The following is a 22682-nucleotide window of genomic DNA, read 5'->3' as shown; positions in this document are numbered from 1 at the left end:
CATAATGTCGCTTACATAAAAAACATTTTAAAATGTATTGCTAAAAATATATTGCCACTTATTTTTAACACAATAAAAACTTTGGCACTGTAAACAAGACAACACAAGCTTGTTCTACAAATAAATGTAGATCAAATAACATGATGGCGTGCTAAGCTGTGCTTTTGCAGAGACACCAGAAAATGCTCAAACAACAACAAAATATTAAATTCACCCAGAGAGAATTACTTTTTATATTTATCAAACACTGAGAAACACAAGTATCACTTTGGACAACATCGAACTACTCTTGGTGTCACGTCCTGACCTTGACAAGGGGTGGTTTGTTTAGTTTTTTTGTATTGTCTAGGGGGTTTTGTATGTCCTATGGGGTTTTTCTAGTCTAGGTGTTTATATGTCTATGGTTACCTGGATTGGTTCTCAATCAGAGGCAGCTGTTTATCATTGTCTCTGATTGGGAACCATATTTAGGTAGCCATATTCCTTGGTTTATCTGTGGGTTATTGCCTATGTATAGTTGCCTGTGTCAGCACTAGTGTTTATAGCGTCACGGTCGTTTTATCAGTTTGTTAAATAAATAGGAATGTATTCTCATCACGCTGTGCCTTGGTCTCCTCATTACGACAAACGTGACACTTGGACATAACTGTCAATTCTCATCTGAACCAAACAATCAGATATACAGAGTATTCAGAAAGTATTCAGAACCCTTGACCTTTTCCAAATTGTGTTACGTTACAGACTTACTCAAATTGATTTAAAAAATAATAATTCTCATCAATCTACACAAAATACCCCATAATGACAAAGCAAAAACAGGTTTTTAGAAATTGCTGCAAATGTATTACAAATTTAAAACTGAAATATCATCTTCACATAAATATTCAGACCCTTTACTCAGTACTTTGTTGAAGCGCCTTTGGCAGCGATTACAGCCTCGATTCTTCTTGGGTATGACGCTACAAGCTTGGCACACCTGTATTTGGGAAGTTTCTCCCATTCTTCTCTGCAGATCCTCTCAAGTTCTGTCAGGTTGGAGGGGGAGCGTCGCTGCACAGCTATTTTCAGGTCTTTCCAGAGAAGTACAGGCTCTGGCTGGGCCACTAAAGGACATTCAGAGACTTGTCCCGATGCCACTCCTGCTTTATCTTGGCTGTGTGCTTGGGGTCGTTGTCCTGTTGGAAGGTGAACCTTTGCCCCAGTCTGAGGCCCTGCACACTCTCGAGCTGATTTTCATCAAGGATCTCTCTGTACTTTGCTCCGTTCATCTTTCCCTTGATCCTGACTAGTCTCCCAGTCCCTGCCGTTGAAAAACATCCCCACAGCATGATGCTGCCACCAACATGCTTCACCGAAGGGATGGTGCAAGGTTTCCTCCAGATGTGACGCTTGGCATTAAGGCCAAAGAGTTCAGTCATGGTTTCATCAGACCAGCAAATCTTTTTTCTCATGGTCTGAGAGTCCTTTAGGTCCCTTTAGGCAAACCAAGCAGGCTGTTACGTTCCTTTTACTGAGGAGTGGCTTCCATCTGGCCACTCTACCATAAAGGTCTGATTGGTGGTGTAAGGCAGAGACGGTTGTCCTTCAGGAAGGTTCTCCCATCTCCACAGAGGAACTCGGGACCATCACATCCCTGACCAAGGCCCTTCTCCCCAAATTGCTCAGTTTGGCCGGGCGGCCAGCTCTAAGAAGAGTCTTGATGGTTCCAAACTTCTTCCATTTAAGAATGATGGAGGCTGATGGGGACCTTCAATGCTGCAGACATTTTTTGGTACCCTTCTCCAGATCTGTGCCTCGACACAATCATGTCTCGTAGCTCTTGGGACAATTCCTTCAACCTCATGGCTTGGTTTTTGCTCCGACATGCACTGTCAATTGTGGGACCTTATATAAACAGGTGTGTGTCTCTCCAAATCATGTCCAATCAATTGAGTTTACCACAGGTGGCCTCCAATCAAGTTGTAGAAACATCTCAAGGATGATCAATGGAAACAGGATGCACCTGAGCTCAATTTTGAGTCTCATAGCAAAGGGTCTGAATACTTATGTAAATAAGGTACTTTTTTTATTTTTAATACATTTGCAAATGATTCCTATTATGGGGTATTGTGTGTAGATTGATGATATAAAAATTGAATTAATCAATTTTAGAATAAGGATATAAAGTAACAAAATGTGGAAAAAGTCAAGGGGTCTGAATACTTTCCGAATGCACAGTACTGTAGTCTGATCCATACAATGAACTGTTTACAGATATTTATATATCTTCAACCAATGCTGAGATGTTTATGGGTTGAGATGTCTATGGGTTTGTAGATAGAACATTTCCAAGCCTTTGATGCAGGACTGACTAATCCTGGGCAGCTGTTGTTAAAGGAAGTTGATATTTCAGTGTAGGCTACAGAATTCACTCATATAAACAACAATCTAATATGTATCTTTCAAAGCACTGAGGTTGTTGGTGTTTTAGTCAGCTGGAGATATACCTACAGAACTGTCCTTTAGGCTCGTGTACACAATGGCAGCTTCAGTACCTCTCGTCATTACCTTGTCATCGGCATCTTATTCACATCTGGTTGGGTTGTCAACTTCTCTAATGGATCAAAACAGTTCTAATGAGAAACCAGAACATAACTGCATCTCTGGAGGACTGAGACACATTGGTTTGCATACGTAGCAGTAGCTGTTAAGATGATACATTTGAAACTTAAAATTACAACTACTCCTGTTACTGTAATTGAGTAGCTTTTTCGAGTACTTTAACTACTTGTAATATATATTTTTTTTATCTCAACTACTTTTTCTGAGTACTTTTTAAATGAGCTACTTTTCACTTTTACTTGAGGAGTTTTTTTACACCAGTAAATGTACTTCTTATTGAGTAAAATGTAGTTAAAGTAACTTCTACTTGAGTAGGATATTTCAGTAGTCTTTCCACCCCTGCTTAAAATAAAACACTTTGTATCAATCATGGATCATGGGATGCATATACTGAAGCCCTGCATATCAACCATAGAATTAGAATGAATTAATGGTGCTACAATATCAACACTTGGAGTTAGAACACAGGCCCACTACAGTATATGGGTTACAGCCATAAATTATTCTGTGATTTGATTGGTTGGCAGTATGTCAGTCTTGGAATGTCACTTTTACAAGTCTAAAACATCATCTTCAGCACAGTCACTACACACAGCCTTCCTGACTAACATGAGCCCCGTTGACGAGGCTGAAGTTAGCCAGAGACTGATTGTTGCTCTTGACCGAGGTCAGTCGCGTGTTGCTCCGCCCAGTGCTTTGAGCATTACAGTTGATTGGTGGACGACGGCGGCAGTGGAGCTGCTTGTTGAACTGCTTCTGGAAGCTATTACTGAGCAGGTAGAGGGCAAAAGGGTTGACACAGGAGTTGGTAAAGGCCAGGATGCGGGCACTCACGCTGGCGATGAAGTGTCCCATGGACGTGTCCACCTGGCCGTAGTGGTAGGAGCGGTACAGGTAGATCACATGACTGGGGAGCCAGCATACAGCGAACAAACCCACAAAAACCAGGACTGTCTTAGCCAGACGCTTCCTTGACTCAATCTGTGGGGATGGTAAAGAAAGCATCATTCAATTGGAGTATTCAGCAGGACACACACACAAACTCATACACACATTTCTCATTTCCCCATTTGACTATTTACCATGTCTCATTAAATGATAAACACCTAAATGTCCAGTGTCCAAACACACATTCACACACCTGTTTTTTGATGTGTAAGTGTGCCTCCACGGGCATGTCTGAGGCGCTCTGGATCAGGCTGCGTGCGATGAAGCAGTAGTACACAGAAATGATGAGAAGGGGGATGATGTAGAAGATGAGAAAGAAGGCCATGGAGTGGATCTTAGGGTGCAGATCCCCAGCATGGGGGTAGGGAGCGCATGTCACAAAGGTGTCGTTGGTCTGGCCGATGTTGAAGGTGTGAAGGTCGGAGAAGACCACCTCAGGAACAGCTAGGGTCATGGAGAAGAGCCATATGGCTGCTGCTCGGAAGCAGATCTTAGCTGTGGACGTATGGATGTCCATGGGTTTGACAATGGCCTTGTACCTGGGACGAGCAGAAAACTCATTTCATTACATTTACCAGTCATTTAGCACAGGGGTTCCCAACCATTTTTCCCCAAGGCCCCTTTTTCACATTTGAAAATAGATAGGCTATTTAATAATTATAATTATCATAATGGATAAGGAAAATAAAGTCTAGACCCGATTTCCCCAAATGTTACTCCGTTAGCAAATATGTTTTACTATGATAATTATACTTTCTCTTTTACAGAAAGTGAAGAGATCAATTGATAGTGACAGAGCCACACATTGTATAAGATTACTTCCCAAGCAAAGTCCAATTTAGTTGACTTCTCGACTTTAGAAGATCGTAGCTTAGCTTCTGAATATCATAGAGACAAAGCAAAGATATTAATTCCCATGTGCATCAGAGTCGGGTCAACATCTTGTTTCTAGCTTAAAGCCCACCCTCCCCCAGATCCTTTATCATTAAAGAAAAATTGTCTCACATTGCTCTGATTAAAAGAACCAGAGAATTCAATGAAAAGCAGCTGGTGTTGGCTAATTGAGTTTGATCATATCTGTAATGAGAGAATATGGATGCAACATACATACATAAGGGTACTTCAGGACTATCAAAGAGTGCTAGAATGGCATTTGGTAATTAATGTATGGAAAAGAATAACTCTCATAATAAAACAGGGATTTCCTAAATCAAAATCCATTGATTAAATAGCATCAAAGTTCTGCAAATAATAACAAAAACCTTTGTTAATGCAACAAAAATATATATACAGTACGAGTCAAAAGTTTGGACATACCTTCTCATTTTCTTTATTTTAATTATTTTATACATTGTAGATTAGTAGAGAACACATCAAATCTATGAAATAACACATATGGAATCATATTGTAACCAAAAAAGTGTTAAACAAATCTAAATATATTTTAGATTCTTCAAAATAGTCACCCTTTTCCTTTACCTTGATGACAGCTTTGCACACTCTTGACATTTTCTCAACCAGCTTCACCTGGAAGGCTTTTCCAACAGTCTTGAAGGAGTTCCCACATATGCTGAGCACTTGTTGGCTGCTTTTCCTTCACTCTGCAGTCCAACTCATCCCAAACCATCTCAATTGGGTTGAGGTCGGGTGATTGTGGAGGCCAGGTCATCTGATGCAGCACACCTAAGGACAGATTTCCCCTGGTCTAATGTATATTGCTCGTGTTTCTTGGCCCAAGCAAGTCTCTTCTTCTTATTGGTGTCCTTTAGTAAAGGTTTCTTTGCAGCAATTCAACCATGAAGGCCTGATTCATACAGTCTCCTCTGAACAGTTGATGTTGAGATGTGTCTGTAACTTGAACTCTGTGAAGCATTTATTTGGGCTGCAATTTCTGAGGCTGGTAACTCTAATGAACTTATCCTCTGCAGCAGAGGTAACTCTGGTTCTTCCTTTCCTGTGGCGGTCCTCATGAGAGCCAGTTTCATCATAGCACTTGACGGTTTTTGCGACTGCACTTGAAGAAACTTTCAAAGTTCAAATTTACGGATTGACCGACCATCATGTCTCATTAAAGTAATGATGGACTGTTATTTCTCTTTGCTTATATGAGCTGTTCTTGCCATAATATGGACTTCTTCTATATACCACCCCTACCTTGTCACAACACAACTGATTGGCTCAAATTAATTAAGAAGGAAAGAAATCTGAAATATAAAATATATTTTGATTTGTTTAACACTTTTTAGGTTACTACATGATTCCACGTGTGTTATTTCATAGTTTTGATATCTTCACTATTATTCTACAATGTAGAACATAGTAAAAATAAAGAAAAACCTTTGAATGAGGAGATGTGTCCAAACTTTGACTGGTACTGTATATATTCAACTGTAATAACAGGTGACATGTAAGGAATGTAAAAGTAATCCCTATTTATTTGCCTAGATTGGTTACATTATTGATGTTTTCCTGAAATTCTGCTGTTTCTAAAAGCATGGGTAGGGCAGAGAACTGCAATGACAGGTATGGTGTTAATGCATCAGTTTTAATGTATACGGTTGTCGTGTCTTTGGCTATGCCGGATTAAGTGATATGACATGCTATTCTATAAAATATTTTCTCCATAATTAATATTACCTGATTGAGCTAATCATGTAAATGTAATTAACTAGAGAGTCAGGGCACCACGAAATAATATTTATAGAGCTGTTATCTTCCGAATAAACTCTTAAAGACCTAGTAATATTTTACATCAATAGCAGTCAATATTAATCCTCACCTTAATTCAGTCTCATCTGAAAGTTGTAAATTCTTGGTTATCTGCACGAACCCTGGCTAACAAGTTGAATCAGCAATACAAAATTGGGTTTAATTATTTATTTTCTAAATACCTAACTAATTACACATACACATAATTAATCATAACTTGATTACAAATTATGTCATAAAGGAAAACGTCCCTAGCGGGCGGAACAGATATGACAGCTGGTTACACAAAAGAAAAGGGGCTGGGTTTGAGTGAAAGAGCGCGAAGACTGAGGAACAAAGGGCGAAGCTGTGCTATCGTAAATACAGTATGTTATGCATTCTAAATTACCGCCCATTTAGAAAAGGAAAATGCAATAAATATTTACTCTGAGCTGCGCTTCGGTAGGTTGGTGGTAGATGGGAGGCCGTGTTGCCCAACCGAGTCCTTTGAAGATTGTCTCTGCTGGTAAATTGAATATGTTGTAGTAACGTTATTGTGTGGTAGACGGGATACTCTGTCTGTTCCTTCCTAACCTGCGTTTGCAGCTGCTGTTGCTAACTCAACGACTAGGAGGTATCACTTCTGTAGTGAATAAGAGTTCAAAGTTCATACCATTCGCAACCAAAGCTCACGCTGATGTTGGCTTCATTCTGTAGTTATTATCTGAACCATTCTGACATCGGACCGTTGTCCTCACATCCTCGGAACAGGAGGTTATATTGTCGTCAAGGCTTTATATAGGAAGGGAGAGGAGGGCATGTTTGAAAGGTTTTATAGCCCATGTCCCTTCACAGTGGCGGGCCACTGATTGAGTAGAGCCCTACCTTATGAAAACCCAAATCTCACATTTTAGAAGCTAAAATCACATTTCATCCCATCACGGATAGTTTCATATTCAAACATTTAAATTGAACAACAATTCCATGTGAATCCGATAACTCTGATGTGTAGACTTTCCACTGTAGAGTTTATGTCATCTTATCATTGATGAGAATGTCTCAGATGACAACCGAACTGACATCATATTCATTAAGTACCACTGCATATGTTCAATTGATAAAGATTACCAGAATACAGTTCATTTCCCCCCACCTTCTGATGTTCCCAGAATCTCTATGTTAACCAAAAGGTTTGCAAATGTAACATCAGTAGGGTAGAGAGAGGAAAAAGGGGGGAAGAGATATTTATGACATAAACCTACCCCCAGGCCAACATCATGACACTGTTTGAGTGTGTCATGTGTGCCTGTAAGAAATTAAGTCTGAGTGGACAGCTCTCTGGTTGTTAATTAACTGAGATAGGCCAGTCTGCCTGTCTTCACCTCACTAAAGGAACATTCACTCTCTCTTTCAGCTCTGACTAATAGCCTTCTAAGAACTTTTTGAACTCCAGGTTCCAATGGTGAAAGAACTTTGATGAACAAAGAACTCTGCAGAGCAAGAACAGAGGAGCTGAGAACATAATGGGATAGAATAATAGAACCGAATAGAGCACAGCTCAGGAGCCCGCTGAGCATTCATGCCTTTCCTGCTCACTTTTCAATATTTGGTATTCAGTCGGATAAAGCGCTCTGCCGATGTGACTACCTTCAAATGCTGAAAACCCCCCCACTTGCTGGCCAACAGATTTTCTCCTGGACTTTTCATTCAATATAGTTGTTAGTACATTTACAGTATCTTAAATGTACAGCGTTTACAGTGAGCAAATGAAGGTAAATTAGACAATGCAATTAAATGGAATGATAAGTATACCAATTGAAGGGAACTAACAGTAAATTGGCAGTTGAATATTTGTGGTTATTAGGCCTACTGACGGTTGATACTGATATTGGCTAATATTTGACATGATATAAATAGGAAACAGAGAAGGTCGGGGTAGCATATAATTTAGACATTCGATAGTGCCCATCCCCGGAAATGTATGCACGCCTAAAAACTCGGGTCAGAATCGGTCCCTTGATGTACTGTCAAATGCAACAGTTTTCTTTGCATCATGAGGGCAATTCTAAAGCCATTAATTATCAACATGTTGAAAATGGCTTTTATGTTGTCTCTGTGTGTCCTGACAAGTGATTTAATGTCCATGGGACTTCAGCACCGTGCCAGTTATACACTCGCACTAAAAGCCAAAAGCGGCCATTTAACGATCATTTCTGCCATTATTTCTCAAAGTGGCGCCACAAATGCCACAAGGGTTGCCATATCTCTTTATTTCTGTTGATTGAAAATGTTAGGATAACAGAGTTTTGAGGAGTGAATTGATGAATAGAACAAAATAAAAGATTGGACTTGAATTACATTAGGCTTACACAGAATGAACATGTCACATATAAATATCCCTCTTTATAGTATGTGAGCTAAACCCCACCGGTTCACTCTCTCTTCTGTGAATTTGTCTGCAGTGAACAACATCTGCAACCAGGCTGAAAGTGTAGGCTGGTGTAATAATGTGTCACCTAATTACACGACCTGTCTGTTCGTGCTACCATACCTGCCTGTTCATATTACAATGCCAAAGAATGGTTGGAAAACTTCAATGAAGGCTGTTCTTTTGTTTTTACGTTTACTTGAAAAAGTTCATGGATCTTCCCGTCTGAGGGATTGAGAAAACAACACATCTGATTATAAAAGCCTCACCTATCTGCAGAGAGCGCAGTGAGTGTGAAAACGGAGACGCCGACAGAGGGATTGAGAAAACAACACATCTGATTCTAAAAGCCTCACCTATCTGCAGAGAGCGCAGTGAGTGTGAAAACGGAGACGCCGACGGAGGTGAGTTGGATGAACGGGATGAGTTTGCATCCCACCCGGCCGAAGAGCCATTTGTCCGCGAGGTACCGGCTGGCGTCCACCGGAGCGCACGTTACTAGAAGCAGCAGGTCCCCGAGCGCGAGGCTGGACATGAACAGGTTGGGCACAGTCCGCATGGATTTGACTGTGATAAACGTCCTCATTAGCGTGACGTTACCAATAAGTCCAATAATTATTAGTAATCCGTAGACGGTGGCGATAGCAATACCGGGCAGCCAAATGTAGTGCGTCTGGACCTCTGTGTTGATACTGGACACTTGCGATACGTTAAAAATCATGTTCTCAGGGTTTAAAATGAACGAGTCCTCCAAAGACATAGTTGGTGTCTTCTTTCTTGAAAGTTTGTAAAAATATATATTCTTAAAGTTGGCTTGCTGTTAAAATAAATGTTGTGACTCATAACTTATCGTGTTCCCAATACCAATTAAGAATAGCCTAATAGCATCATAAAAAGCTGCCAATCTGAAACTAAACCTTTAAATATCAGGGCTCATCTGTAAAAGAGACGTTGGTCTCAGTAAAAAATTACATAAAAATATAATAATTTGAATGATGCAAAGAATGTCCAACTATCAGATATATATGTAGGGTTCTCTCATGAACCTTCAATGTATATTGAGTCGGCATCTGTGTGGGGGTTATAAACTCACTGACGGCGTGCGTCACTTGCGCCCTGCCCTATTCGGTGGAAGAGTTGTGACAAGTGGATGGATGGACTTAACTCAGGAGTTCCAGTCCACCACGCAACCATTGCACACTACTGGGATGTTTGTTTGGTGCATAGACGTAGGTTTGGTGCGCCTTATTCACCTTCATATTCCCTTTGCATTAACTCAGTCCCAACCCAGACCTTAGCCTGTGCTCTGTCTATCTGACCGTTAGAAACACCGTTGTCATCTATAACTGTAATTTGCTTGGGTAAAAAAAATACCCCAAATAACGGTGGTTTAAAAAAACATAACATTCTATCTACCGTCTCAAAAATTCGACTACATCACACTGTCCTCGTTCATTTTGAGCCTGTGGTATGTGTCAATTCTCTGATAATAACCCAGCCCACTGAAAGTTTGTTTTGTCAAGATCCTCACCAGGAGGCCAATAATTGAGCTGGGATAATGGGGGAATTGACTGAATATTCATCACACATGGAATGACTAAGACATTTTTGTGATGGACACACACGAATTTCCTATTCACGTTTCTCATTCAATGATACACACTAAACGTATGTTATGTGTATACATAACGGTGAAATTAGCTATTTTCTGTGATTCACTGACTGATATTACAGTCCAAAAAATGGGTTATATTGTCACATACACCAGATAGGTGCAGTGAAATTAGTTGTTTTACAGGTTCAGTCATAGTAGTATGGCACCCCTATTGAAAATGTGGGTTTAGTGCCTTGCTCAACGTCACAACGACAGATGTTTAACCTTTTCGGCTGGGATATTCAAACCAGCGACCTTTTGATTACCAACCCAAGGCGCTAACTGCTAGGCTACCTGGTATGACTGTTCTTTTGTTGAAATACACTGCACTCCATGCCACAAAGACAAGGGGACCGTTTAATTATAGACACACCGGATCTGAATAATAATGAACCTATGGAAATCAAATCAAATCAAATGAGCAGTAGACAACAATGTGCAAATCAAATATGCTGATTTCTCAAGAGGTCTGCTGAGAAAATGAAGCTTTTAATGGGCAGCTACTTATTTCAAACCTTACATCATCATTCCCTAATGAATCTTTGTGTTCTTCTCAATTAGATGATTCATGTTATTCCCTGATTAGAAAGTTATTGTTGTTAAACCAGCTCTGTTCAATGCTCAGGCTGTGCTGACAAAATGAAGCTTTTACTGGGCAGGTACTTACTTCAACCCTTACATCATCATCCCCTAATAAGCTTTTACTGGGCAGCTACTTACTTCAACCCTTACATCATCATCCCCTAATAAGCTTTTACTGGGCAGCTACTTACTTCAACCCTTACATCATCATCCCCTAATAGCTTTTATCAGCTACTTACTTCAACCCTTACATCATCATCCCCTAATAAGCTTTTACTGGGCAGCTACTTACTTCAACCCTTACATCATCATCCCCTAATAAGCTTTTACTGGGCAGCTACTTACTTCAACCCTTACATCATCATCCCCTAATAAGCTTTTACTGGGCAGCTACTTACTTCAACCCTTACATCATCATCCCCTAATAAGTACATTATATCTATGTGTGGCTGCATACCTGAAGGATGCACTAACCCATATCAGTGGAGATACTGCATGCCAACCTCGGTAGTCCCCAGTGATCCTCCCAAGGATTGGAATATCTCTATTGCTTCTGTCTGGTTGTTTGATATTTATTGAGCACCACAATCAACTCATAGCCAAAGGAGGGTCTGTAATAATTATTTACATCATGAATTATCCAACACCCTCAAGAGTCCACCTGCAACTTTGCATGAATATTTGTGCAGAATTCACAGCATTCAAGGATAAAGTTGACATCAGCAGTTGATGTTAGCATTCCAAGGGTACAACTTTGCTCTCAGGAAATTAAGTTGTTAGTTTATATATGTTTATATATGTACATGTAAAATGGAATATATCTACATAGTTTCATATTTCTACCTCATCACTAGTAGCAGCAGTAGTAGTATGATTATTACAGTGTCTAGTATTATTAGTGTCTAGTATGAGAAACAGACGCCTCACAAGTCCTCAACTGGCAGCTTCATTAAATAGTACCCACAAACACCAGTCTCAACGTCAACAGTGAAGAGGCGACTCCGGGATGCTGGCCTTCTAGGCAGAGTTCCTCTGTCCAGTCTCAACGTCAACAGTGAGGAGGCAACTCTGGGATGCTGGCCTTCTAGGCAGAGTTCCTCTGTCCAGTCTCAACGTCAACAGTGAGGAGGCAACTCCGGGATGCTGGCCTTCTAGGCAGAGTTCCTCTGTCCAGTCTCAACGTCAACAGTGAGGAGGCAACTCCGGGATGCTGGCCTTCTAGGCAGTGTTCCTCTGTCCAGTGTCTGTGTTGTTTTGCCCATGTTAATCTTTGCTTTTTATTGGCCAGTCTGAGATATGGCTTTTTCTTTGCAACTCTGCCTAGAAGGCCAGCATCCCGGGGGCCTCTTCACTGTTGCCATTGAGACTGGTGTTTTGCGTGTACGATTTAATGAAGCTGCCAAGTGAGGACTTGTGAGGCGCTTGTTTCTCAAACTAGATACTCTAATGTACTTGTCCTCTTGTTCAGTTGTGCACCGGGGCCTCCCACTCCTCTTTCTATTCTAGTTAAAGCCAGTTTGCGCTGTTCTGTGAGGGGAGTAGTACACAGCGTTGTACGAGATCTTCAGTTTCATGGCAATTTCTCACATGGAATATCCTTCATTTCTCAGAACAAGAATAGACTGATGAGTTTCAGAAGAAAGTTATTTGTTTCTGGACGTTTTGAGCCTGTAATCGAAACCACAAATGCTGATGCTCCAGATACTCAACTAGTCTAAAAGAAGGTCAATTTTATTGCTTCTTTGATCAGGACAACAGTTTTCAGCTGTGCATTACATAATTGCTAAAGGGCTTTCTAATGATCAATTATCCTTTCAAAATGTAAACTTGGATTAGCTAACACAACATGCCATTTAGAACACAGGATTGATGGTTGCTGATAATGGGCCTCTGTACACCTATGTAGATATTCCATTAAAAAAATAATCAGTTTCCAGCTCCAATAGTCATTTACAACATTAACAATGTCTACACTGTATTTCTGATCAATTTGATGTTATTTTAATGGACAAAAAATGTGCTTTTCTTTTAAAACAAGGACATTTCTAAGTGACCCCAAACTTTTGAACGGTAGTGCATCTCTTGTCCCCCTATATTAGGTTGGTATAAAATGCTACCATCTGGCTCGTCACATGCATTGCTCCTGACGACTTACCCAGAATGTAATTCCGCTGCTCTATCGACCGCTACATACGCTCAGTCTAAATTTGCAAGTTGTTTGTGTGACTTCAAAATGAGGGGTGTTGTATAAAACAAATGATTGGATAATGTCTAACAAATCTGACCAATCAGAGTATCAAAGTTGACAAAAGTCATCATGTCGGCTGGCTCTGTCTCAACCCATCGGTTTCTGAGACCAATCGGAACAGTCATAATGTGTTCCTATTCTAGAAATCATAGGAGAGGGAGGCAAATCTAGAGTCATCGTGGAGAAGGAACCTCAGTTTGGCCGTAGCGGTGTGCATGGGTAGCCAGGCTTATACGGCTTATCAGAGGCCCTGATAAAGTGAGTCTACCCAGATGCTTTTAAATCACACTGCAGATGATAACCTTTTTACATGCTGTAATTGTGTACAACTCAAAGGGAAGCAGTGTGACAGTGAGTCCTGTTTTGTTGCTGGTGATTGTGGCTTGACATTTTTGGGGTTGGGGCGAAGAGGTGACCAGTAGGGGGTGACATGTTTAGCCACTTCATTGCTCTCAGTCACGACTCCTTAGAAACTGTGAAATAAAAACACATGAACTGAATGACATTCATCCACTCCATAACAGCACACCAATGGTTCCCCCACGGAGAGTGTTATCCACTGATTGAAGGAGGCACAATAGCCCCTCATACTTGATGAATAGATCTCCAAAGGTCACTTGGACTAAAAGCAGCAGATGATGTCTCATGCCGTGCACCACTTCAGAGAGAGCACACTGGTATCTCACTAAAATAGGTGCAATTTTCACAACTAGGCTGTGTTGGAAGATCCAGTAGAGTCATGTGTACCAGTCTTTTTTGTGGTATACTTTGGTGTGAAATAGTCTAACATGCTGCTAAGTGCATCTTTTATACCTTAACTGGTTGATTAGAGGAATATTCTAAAAAATGTAGGTCACAATCTCAAAACATTTAGGATCCAGTGTCCCAGAACGTCCTCCTATGCCCAGCATGGTATAAACATATTATAGGAGAAGACATGGCACAAAGCATCTGCCCTGACCATGTTTCTACATTGGCTCTCCCACATGCCACAGAACTGTGTTAGCCAGCTGAAAAAACACCTAGATATTAGAATTTGATTCATCAATCACATGCGTTCTAACGTCTAGTAGTTTGATATTACAGGAGTAAAATCGATTGTCTGTTCTTTCAGAATGCTCTGGGATATCTGATTACCACTGAGATCTTGCTCAAGCATTGCCAGGGCTGGAAGTTATTATTATTATTCATTTAAGATAAGGAAAGGGCACAGGTTTCAGAGCATTGATGGCATTTTATTTCTCTAACTCAATCACAAATGACATTCAGCCTCTCTCTCTGTCTTCACTTCAATGAAAGGGGACAGAATTGACATCATAGTTCAGATTAGTATCTGGATTTCCCAGGCAACCAACGCTCCCCTCTATCGCATAGAGAACTGATTATTTGTGTCTAAAATGAACTCATCTCTATTGTTCAGTTCATTTGTCTGAAATAGACTGTGGATATCCCAGAGAGAAATCAGTTATTTCTAAAAGCCATCGTTTGAATGAGTCATTCAAGACTCCTTATACAATTACCACCTCCCATAGAGTTAGAACCGCAGCAGGAAACAATAGGAATAAAAGTCACCTAAGAAATATAATTTAAAAAATAATCTATTAAAAGCACTTTCCTGAACGTCGTGAACTCTCTGAACTATATTACAATTATTGATATAATGTTGTCTTTGTGCCGCTCATTGTGCCGCTCATTGTGCCGCAATGAGTTTTAGCACCACGGACAGCAACTGGTCTGACGCTCTAGCCGTATATATGGAACCGCGAGAACATCTGTGCAGTTTTTTTTCACATTTATTTAACCAGGTAGGCTAGTTGAGAACAAGTTCTCATTTGCAACTGCGACCTGGCCAAGATAAAGCATAGCAGTGTGAACAGACAACACAGAGTTACACATGGAGTAAACAATTAACAAGTCAATAACACAGTAGAAAAAAAAGAGATTCTATATACATTGTGTGCAAAAGGCATGAGGAGGTAGGCAAATAATTACAATTTTGCAGATTAACACTGGAGTGATAAATGATCAGATGGTCATGTACAGGTAGAGATATTGGTGTGCAAAAGAGCAGAAAAGTAAATAAATAAAAAGAGTATGGGGATGAGGTAGGTAAAAATGGGTGGGCTATTTACCGATAGACTATGTACAGCTGCAGCGATCGGTTAGCTGCTCAGATAGCAGATGTTTGAAGTTGGTGAGGGAGATAAAAGTCTCCAACTTCAGCGATTTTTGCAATTCGTTCCAGTCACAGGCAGCAGAGAACTGGAACGAAAGGCTTTAGGGATGATCAGTGAGATACACCTGCTGGAGCGCGTGCTACGGGTGGGTGTTGCCATCGTGACCAGTGAACTGAGATAAGGCGGAGCTTTACCTAGCATGGACTTGTAGATGACCTGGAGCCAGTGGGTCTGGCGACGAATATGTAGCGAGGGCCAACCGACTAGAGCATACAGGTCACAGTGGTGGGTGGTATAAGGTGCTTTAGTGACAAAACGGATGGCACTGTGATAAACTGCATCCAGTTTGCTGAGTAGAGTGTTGGAAGCTATTTTGTACATGACATCGCCGAAGTCGAGGATCGGTAGGATAGTCAGTTTTACTAGGGTAAGTTTGGCGGCGTGAGTGAAGGAGGCTTTGTTGCGGAATAGAAAGCCGACTCTAGATTTGATTTTCGTTTGGAGATGTTTGATATGAGTCTGGAAAGAGAGTTTACAGTCTAGCCAGACACCTAGGTACTTATAGATGTCCACAGATGTCCGCATTCCGCCTTCATCCTCTCCCATTTGAAAAATATTTCTCAACGTGGTGCTCCGGCCAGCTAAGGCACTCTTGCTTTGATCTGCAACGATGTCTGTGTATGGACATCGTGCATCATATATAGCCGAGTCCTGTCTACTCGCATTGCATTCAGTGATCAAAGGGGAATAGAATGTTCCCATAGGCATTTTTGGTCTATAGGCCTACTAACTATGTCCAACTTTGTTTGGTTTTAAACTAAATGGAAAAAAAAGTATACTTTACATTTGACGTTCATTGCATGAATAACAAGCCGTGTGTAAACTTGTGCATATACCACCATCTACTGGTAACACGCCTGTACTTGGAAGGCATGTATGAGATAAGACTTGTTGCTGGTCTGTGATTCTTCTGATCAAAAGTGGTTGGGATAATTTGCTTGAATTGATTGATTAACAAAAAGAATCGTCTTCAAACACTAGGCACATGATGTTGGAATAACAATAACAAATCTGCATTGATTGAGGGGGATAGAGAATGCGGTGTTGAGAATACAAGTCCCATAAATCTTAGGTAGATTATGGTTGGTAGAATAAGACATTTCCGGGTTCCATGAAGACGCCTGATCATCACCAATATTAGGCTACCAGACATTTTATCCAAGGCGTTTAACAGTCAGTGGTAGGCTATTGGCCAGTGCATTGTTTCTTTCCATTGGTGATGGAAAACACCCGTTGATTTGCCAACCGTTTCGCCGACTACAAAGGTGCGTTTCTCGTAGGTCAAGGCGTCGAATCGGTGGTACCCACGGTCAATGCCTTTATAGAGAAGATTCTAAACAAGGTGCCACTCGGATCCACCGACTGCGATGGTGGGCTATACGACGGTCCCGCTGGGGTGGCATACATGCTGTACCATGTCTCCGAATGTGCTTTTTTTTCTGACCACAGGGATACTTATCTCAAAACCTCAAAGCAGATCATTGACGTGTCTGTGGGGTACGTGGATGGGGAGAAGGACACAAACATGCAGGCCTCATTTCTCCTCGGTGGGGCGGCATCTATACCGTCGCCGCGATGGTGTACAAAGCCCTGGGCATGGCGGACTTCGTCAAGCCGCTTACCAAATTTCGGAACCTGTGGAAGATATGCTCATCCATCAATTTCTTGGAGTGCGGCTCTGACGAGCTGTTCGTGGGGCGGGCGGGGTACCTGTGCGCTGACCTGGTGGTGAAACAGAAACTGGGGATAGAGGTGAGAGCCTGAGGGAACAGGGAAAATACCAATTACTAAAATCAAAAAATGATTAGGCCTACTGACCAGGAGATATATGACCTGAAAAATAATGTGTCTCTACTGGCTCTCTTGGCTCCATATTCCCTGATCTCAAACATTACTTTAATGAAATAAACTTCTCAAATCTAATGTCACAGATTCTTAGCAAGGATCAGATCCAGGCCATTTGCCAGGCTATCACAGAGTCTGGTAAACAGTATGCCACGAGGAAGAGAAAACCCTATCCTCTCATGTACTCCTACTATGGGACTGAGTATTTGGATAAGTAGGCCTACATGTCTAGCCTACATGGTTGAGTGGCAGGAGGCGGGATTACTCATGAGTTTATATTGTCATGAGGGCCTTAAATGACCTCTTTGTCATTTGTGTGATGCCTTCACTCTTATCTGAAAGGACTAGATAGGTGAAAGCCCAGTAGCAGCCACAATACCCAGACCCACCGCCTCAACAGAACACAGTACCCAGACCCACCGCCTCAACAGAACACAATACCCAGACCCACCGCCTCAACAGAACACAGTACCCAGACCCACCGCCTCAACAGAACACAATACCCAGACCCACCGCCTCAACAGAACACAGTACCCAGACCCACCGCCTCAACAGAACACAGTACCCAGAACCACCGCCTCAACAGAACACAGTACCCAGACCCACAGCCTCAACAGAGCACAGCACCCAGACCCAGACCCACCGCCTCAACAGAAAATAGTACCCAGACTCACTTCCTCAACACAGTACCCAGAACCTCAACAGAGCACAGCACCCAGACCCAGACCCACCGCCTCAACAGAACATAGTACCCAGACTCACTTCCTCAACACAGTACTCAGAACCACTGTGAGCAGAACACAGTACCCAGACCCACTGCCTCAATAGAACACAGTAACCAGACCCACTGTCTCAACAGAACACAGTACCCAGACCTGGACCCACCACCTCAATAGAACACAAGTGTTCCATGTGTCCAGCATTTGACTGCAAGAGTCATAGGGTATTCTCTAATGGAATCAGAGAGGCTGTCTTTTTGAATGGATGCAGGCTATTGAATCATGTGCTTTATGTTTGTATGTGCTGCTTGTGTGTGTGTGCACCTGTGTTTCTCTCCCCAGGTGCAGCCCATGGCCTGTCGTCGGTGCTGCAGATGCTGCTGTGTTACCAGGAGGTGCTGAATGGAGGGGACAGGGATCTGGTCGGGCAGATTGTGGACTTCCTCATGAACTAGGAGCAGAACGGTAACTGGCCGGCCGAGCTGGGAGCCATGACAGAGAGGGAGAATGAGCTGGTGCACTGGTGCCATGGTGCGCCAGGTACACTTTCAATCTGGCTCTTAATTGATTGATGTACTGATTTAGATAATATAGATACAATAAGAGGTAAGTGGTTTCCCAGGTTTCCAATGTAATTGATGCTCATGCCTCTTCCCAGGTGTAGCCTACCTCTTTGACAAAGCCTACCTGATCAATAGGAAGCCCCAGTACCTGGACACATGCATTCGCAGTGGGGAGCAGGTGTGGCTGAAGGGCCTGCTGAAGAAAGGTCCAGGGATCTGCCATGGAATGACAGGCTGCGCCTATGTCTTCATGTTACTGTACTGCCTCACAGGGAACTCCAAATACATCTACCGTGCTCAGAGGCATGGAGGCTTAGTTGGACAAATCGCTGCTGTTCTCTGTTTCCCTCTCTCTTTCTCTGTCTCCTGTACTCTTCTAATATCTCCTTTCTTCGTTTATCTCCCCTTATCTCACCCTTGTTGAAAGTCCATAGCTTCTAGTGGCTTCCTCTCCTTGGTCTGCACTGATCTGAAAACACAGGCTGGGTTAAAGCAACGTAGTGGATTCCTTGCAGCGCAGTGCTTTCACCTGAAATGCTCTTTCACATCAGTGCATATGTGGAGATAGGACATGAGAAGAGGAAGCAGCTTTTGACTATTGAGATGCAACCCCCTGTCCTGCCTCACCCTCACCAAAGATACTGTATATAATGACGAGATGGTTTTGTCTCCACCCTAACAATGGGAGTCGTTGTCCCAAAGGTGGGAGGACAGGCGATATGCTTATCAGTCTGCTTATTAAACGCAATGAGCCCATAGAAACACATTGAATAACACTGCATGGACAGATGTTGATGGTAGTGGACCCACAAGCTTCGCCTCTTCCTCTCTGCCCTGACCCAAGTCTCCTCTTTTCTCCCCACATGTTTGCAGAGTTCCTGTTTACGGAAGAGTTCAAGGTGGGCTTCTGCTCAGTCACCAGTGTTTATAGTCTATATATTCTTTAGAATATTCTAAAGCCATTACATAATTTTCTGGAATTTTCCAAGCTGTTTAAAGGCACAGTCAACTTAGTGTATGTAAACTTCTGACCCACTGGACTTGTGATACAGTGAGTTATTAGTGAAATAATCTGTCTGTGAACAATTTTTGGAAAAATGACTTGTGTCATTCACAAAGTAGACGTCCTAACCGACTTGTAAAAACTATAGTTTGTTAACAATAAATGTGTGGAGTGGTTGAACAATGAGTTTTAATGAATCCAACCTAAGTGTATGTAAACTTCCAAATTCAAATGTACATATGAGATGAGTAATGTAGGATATGAAAACATTATTAAAGTGGCGTTATTTAAAGTGACCAGTGATACCTTTATTACATCCATTTATTGAAGTGGTCAGAGATTTGAGTCTGTATGTTGGCAGCAGCCTCTCTATGGCTGTTTAACAGTCTGATGGCCTTGAGATAGAAGCTGTTTTACAGTCTCAGTACAGTCTCAGTATTTTTGGCCTTCCTGTGACATCGGGTGTTGATGGTGTCCTGGAGGGCAGGTAGTTTGCCCCCGGTGATGCGTTGTGCAGACCTCATTACCCCCTGGAGAGCCTTGCGGTTGAGGGTGGTGCAGTTGCCGTACCAGGCGGTGATACAGCCCGACAGGATGCTCTCGATCAGTGGTCTAAAACACTGCATCTCAGTACAAGAGGTGTCACTGCAGTACTTGGTTCGAATCCAGGCTGCATCACTTCTGGCAGTGATAGGGCCCGTCGTTGTGGACTATGAATCCCATTGTTAGGGAGGAGACACAAGCATCTCGACACTATATCCAGTTTCTCTGTTTACTGTGCAAATACAAATAAGAGTAATGGAGAGCACTGTATAATACGGCATACTTAGCATACTGATAGGTATTAGGCCTACACAGATCAACACATGGTTCACTTGAGGGTGATGTTAAAATAGGTCCAAATATCATCATTAGTAATCTGGATCAACTTAAACCATTGTTTACCACCTGGGAATTCTTCCAACTTTATTGCAACTTTCTTAAGACACATTAAACGGAGGTTTTAACATGAGCCATTTGCTTCACTGTATGGCAACAGCCGTACATTCATTTGGACCCTGATATTTGGTGAGCTACTCTCCAGTTGAAAAATGCCCAATTTCTTATGGACGCTATCTGTGATGTTACTCTCTGAACTGGCCTTACTTGAGAACACTAGATTAGACTGTATCTGTGATGCAATTTCTTTGGTAGGAACTCTGTTGAGGTCAATGTTTCCATGTGTTGCATTGTCAATATGTAGGTAGCCTAAAGGCTTCCTGTTCTTTAAAGATAACATCTTGATAATGTATACTGTATACGATAATGTGGGCCTATTGATACATTCATGTAAAGCCTCCTGTAATATTGTGGCATTTTTTCCTTCCATGTGTAATTTATTGATTTGCAGGATCATTAAAGCCTTCCAAATTGAGGATATTTACTGTTATTTTTGTTGTTGTTGAACAGCGATGAGGGCGCCTCTGAATGTTTTTATCATTAGTTATTCGCACACATGAGCACAATGCGAACTCAACGCGCCACCTATCGGTCCTTTCCGGAAAAACACCACTAGACGAGAAATAGCCTGTCAAATAGATGAGCCCTAGACACAGCAAGCGCTCGACAGGAGAGCATCTCCCTCACGGAGTCGGCTCTCGGTTAATGCACGATGGTAGGGAAGAGCGGCCCGCCTTCCCCGATGGCTGAGTGAGTGAGGATGCGACTCCCCAGCTCCATATTTGTTTCGGTGTCTCTGTTCACGGCTGAGACCACGGCAGCCCTCTACCTCAGCTCCACATACCGCTCCGACGGCGACCAGATCTGGCAAGGGCTCACCCTCCTCTTCACCCTAGTAACGTCGGTGCTCGTGCAGCTGACGCTCACCTTCATTCACCGGGACCTTAGCAGGGACCGACCGCTTGTTCTGCTGCTTCACATCCTGCAGCTCGGACCCATCGTGAGGTAAGTAGCCGGTGAAAGAGGGGAGAGAGCCGTGCTCTCCTACAGTTTCCCGTTATTTATGTGCGCTCTACCATCACCACACCGAGCCACCTCCAGATCCGTAGCATCATGCAGTTGTAAGTAGGCTAGTCCACCACTGCTGATCTCTAAAGCTGCCTGGCAAAGATTGTACAATATCTCGCCTTGAATGAAAATGTTTGGTAGACAATGACCAAACAGTGGCTGAAATGAGTGACAACGTCTTGGGTGATTCAATGTTGTTTCAATACAATGGAGATTTAAATTCCCCCAACTGTCGGGGGAATGCTCAATGTGTAACCTCATAAGAATATTATAGCCTGACGATGGAGAATCGGAGCTCAACGTGTCAGTCTTGCTGTCTTTGTTGTTGTGGCCCTTTTGTCTCTTGCTACAGGCCACAACACACACTGCGCCGTGCGCAGTAGGGCCTGCAGAGCCAGGGGCGGATTTAGTCATTTGGATGCCCCAGGCAGAGCCCAGGTTTTACAACCTGGAGTCAGGGGCAGAGATAACATTGTAACCGTTTATCTGGGACACCCGAAATAGTATGATATGTTAAGTTTAGTATGGCATGTATTAAGTTGTGAATGTCCATCATCCATTTTGTATGATATATTATGATCACAATATGACAAATTGCAATTCCTACAATATGTTATAAATTGCAATTCCTACAATATGTTACAAATTGCAATTTCTACAATATGTTACGAATTTGCTAAATGTATGATATCTTACGAATTCCAATGTTAGCATTCTAATGTTAGCATAGATAGGTGGCTAATATTAACTAGGCTAGGGGTTAAGGTTAGGGTTAATGTCAGCAGAGGCTCCTTAGAGGAGGAAAGGGAGAACAATCTTACTCAGTGAATTTCCTAAAAATAGTGAAACATTAAAATGTTAGATAAAACTATACTAAATATATTAATGTCACCAAACTGATTAAAACACACTGTTTTGGAATGAAGGTCTACTGTAGCCCCAACAGCACTCTGTGGGGTTGCACTATGGTGTAGCCAGAGGACAAGCTATTTTCCATCCGCCTCAGGGTACATTGACTTTAATACAAAACCTATTGAACCCCATCCATAGACTTACACAGTAATTATTAAGACTTACGGAGGATGTCCTCCAACCTACAGGAGCTCTTGCAGCATGAACTGACATGTTGTCCACCTGTAACGGCTCTCATCGGTGGAAG

General features: G+C 42.1%; 3 protein-coding genes across 3 annotated transcripts in view; 2 read left to right on the top strand and 1 right to left on the bottom strand.

Moving 5' to 3' along the window:
• Positions 1–3186: 3186 nt before the first annotated feature.
• On the bottom strand, positions 3187–9425 carry LOC115116637 (gastrin-releasing peptide receptor). Its single transcript, XM_029645131.1, has 3 exons — positions 9022–9425; positions 3743–4088; positions 3187–3582 (listed from the first exon to the last, which is right to left on the bottom strand). The coding sequence occupies exons 1-3, from the start codon at positions 9423–9425 to the stop codon at positions 3187–3189; spliced, it is 1146 nt and encodes a 381-aa protein (XP_029500991.1).
• A 7180-nt stretch (positions 9426–16605) lies between these two features.
• Positions 16606–19460, top strand: LOC115116627 (lanC-like protein 3). Its single transcript, XM_029645120.2, is given in 6 exon segments — positions 16606–16936; positions 16939–17138; positions 17318–17439; positions 18291–18490; positions 18609–18824; positions 19387–19460. Coding segments are annotated over 6 exon segments (1143 nt in total).
• Positions 19461–21106: 1646 nt separating this feature from the next.
• The window catches only part of xk (X-linked Kx blood group (McLeod syndrome)), a 30095-nt gene continuing 28519 nt past the window's right edge, over positions 21107–22682 (top strand). Inside the window, exon 1 of the mRNA XM_029639764.2 lies at positions 21107–21460. Coding sequence (XP_029495624.1) covers positions 21216–21460 — 245 coding nt within the window. The 5' untranslated portion in view covers positions 21107–21215. The remainder of the gene's footprint in view (positions 21461–22682) is intronic.

Source organism: Oncorhynchus nerka, linkage group LG3, assembly GCF_034236695.1.
Source record: "Oncorhynchus nerka isolate Pitt River linkage group LG3, Oner_Uvic_2.0, whole genome shotgun sequence".
Lineage (NCBI taxonomy): Eukaryota > Metazoa > Chordata > Actinopteri > Salmoniformes > Salmonidae > Oncorhynchus > Oncorhynchus nerka.
Note: the sequence above shows the minus strand (reverse complement) of the source record. Positions and strands in the feature narration are given on the sequence as shown.

Bases quoted from the DNA above. Each gene is read 5' to 3' on its own strand.
- LOC115116637 (XM_029645131.1), bottom strand. From the start codon at position 9,425: ATGTCTTTGGAGGACTCGTTCATTTTAAACCCTGAGAACATGATTTTT. The intron at 4,089-9,021 runs GTGAGGCTTTTA...TGCTCGTCCCAG, and splicing joins ACTGCGCTCTCTGCAGATAG to GTACAAGGCCATTGTCAAAC. The intron at 3,583-3,742 runs GTGTGTGAATGT...CCATCCCCACAG, and splicing joins ACTTACACATCAAAAAACAG to ATTGAGTCAAGGAAGCGTCT.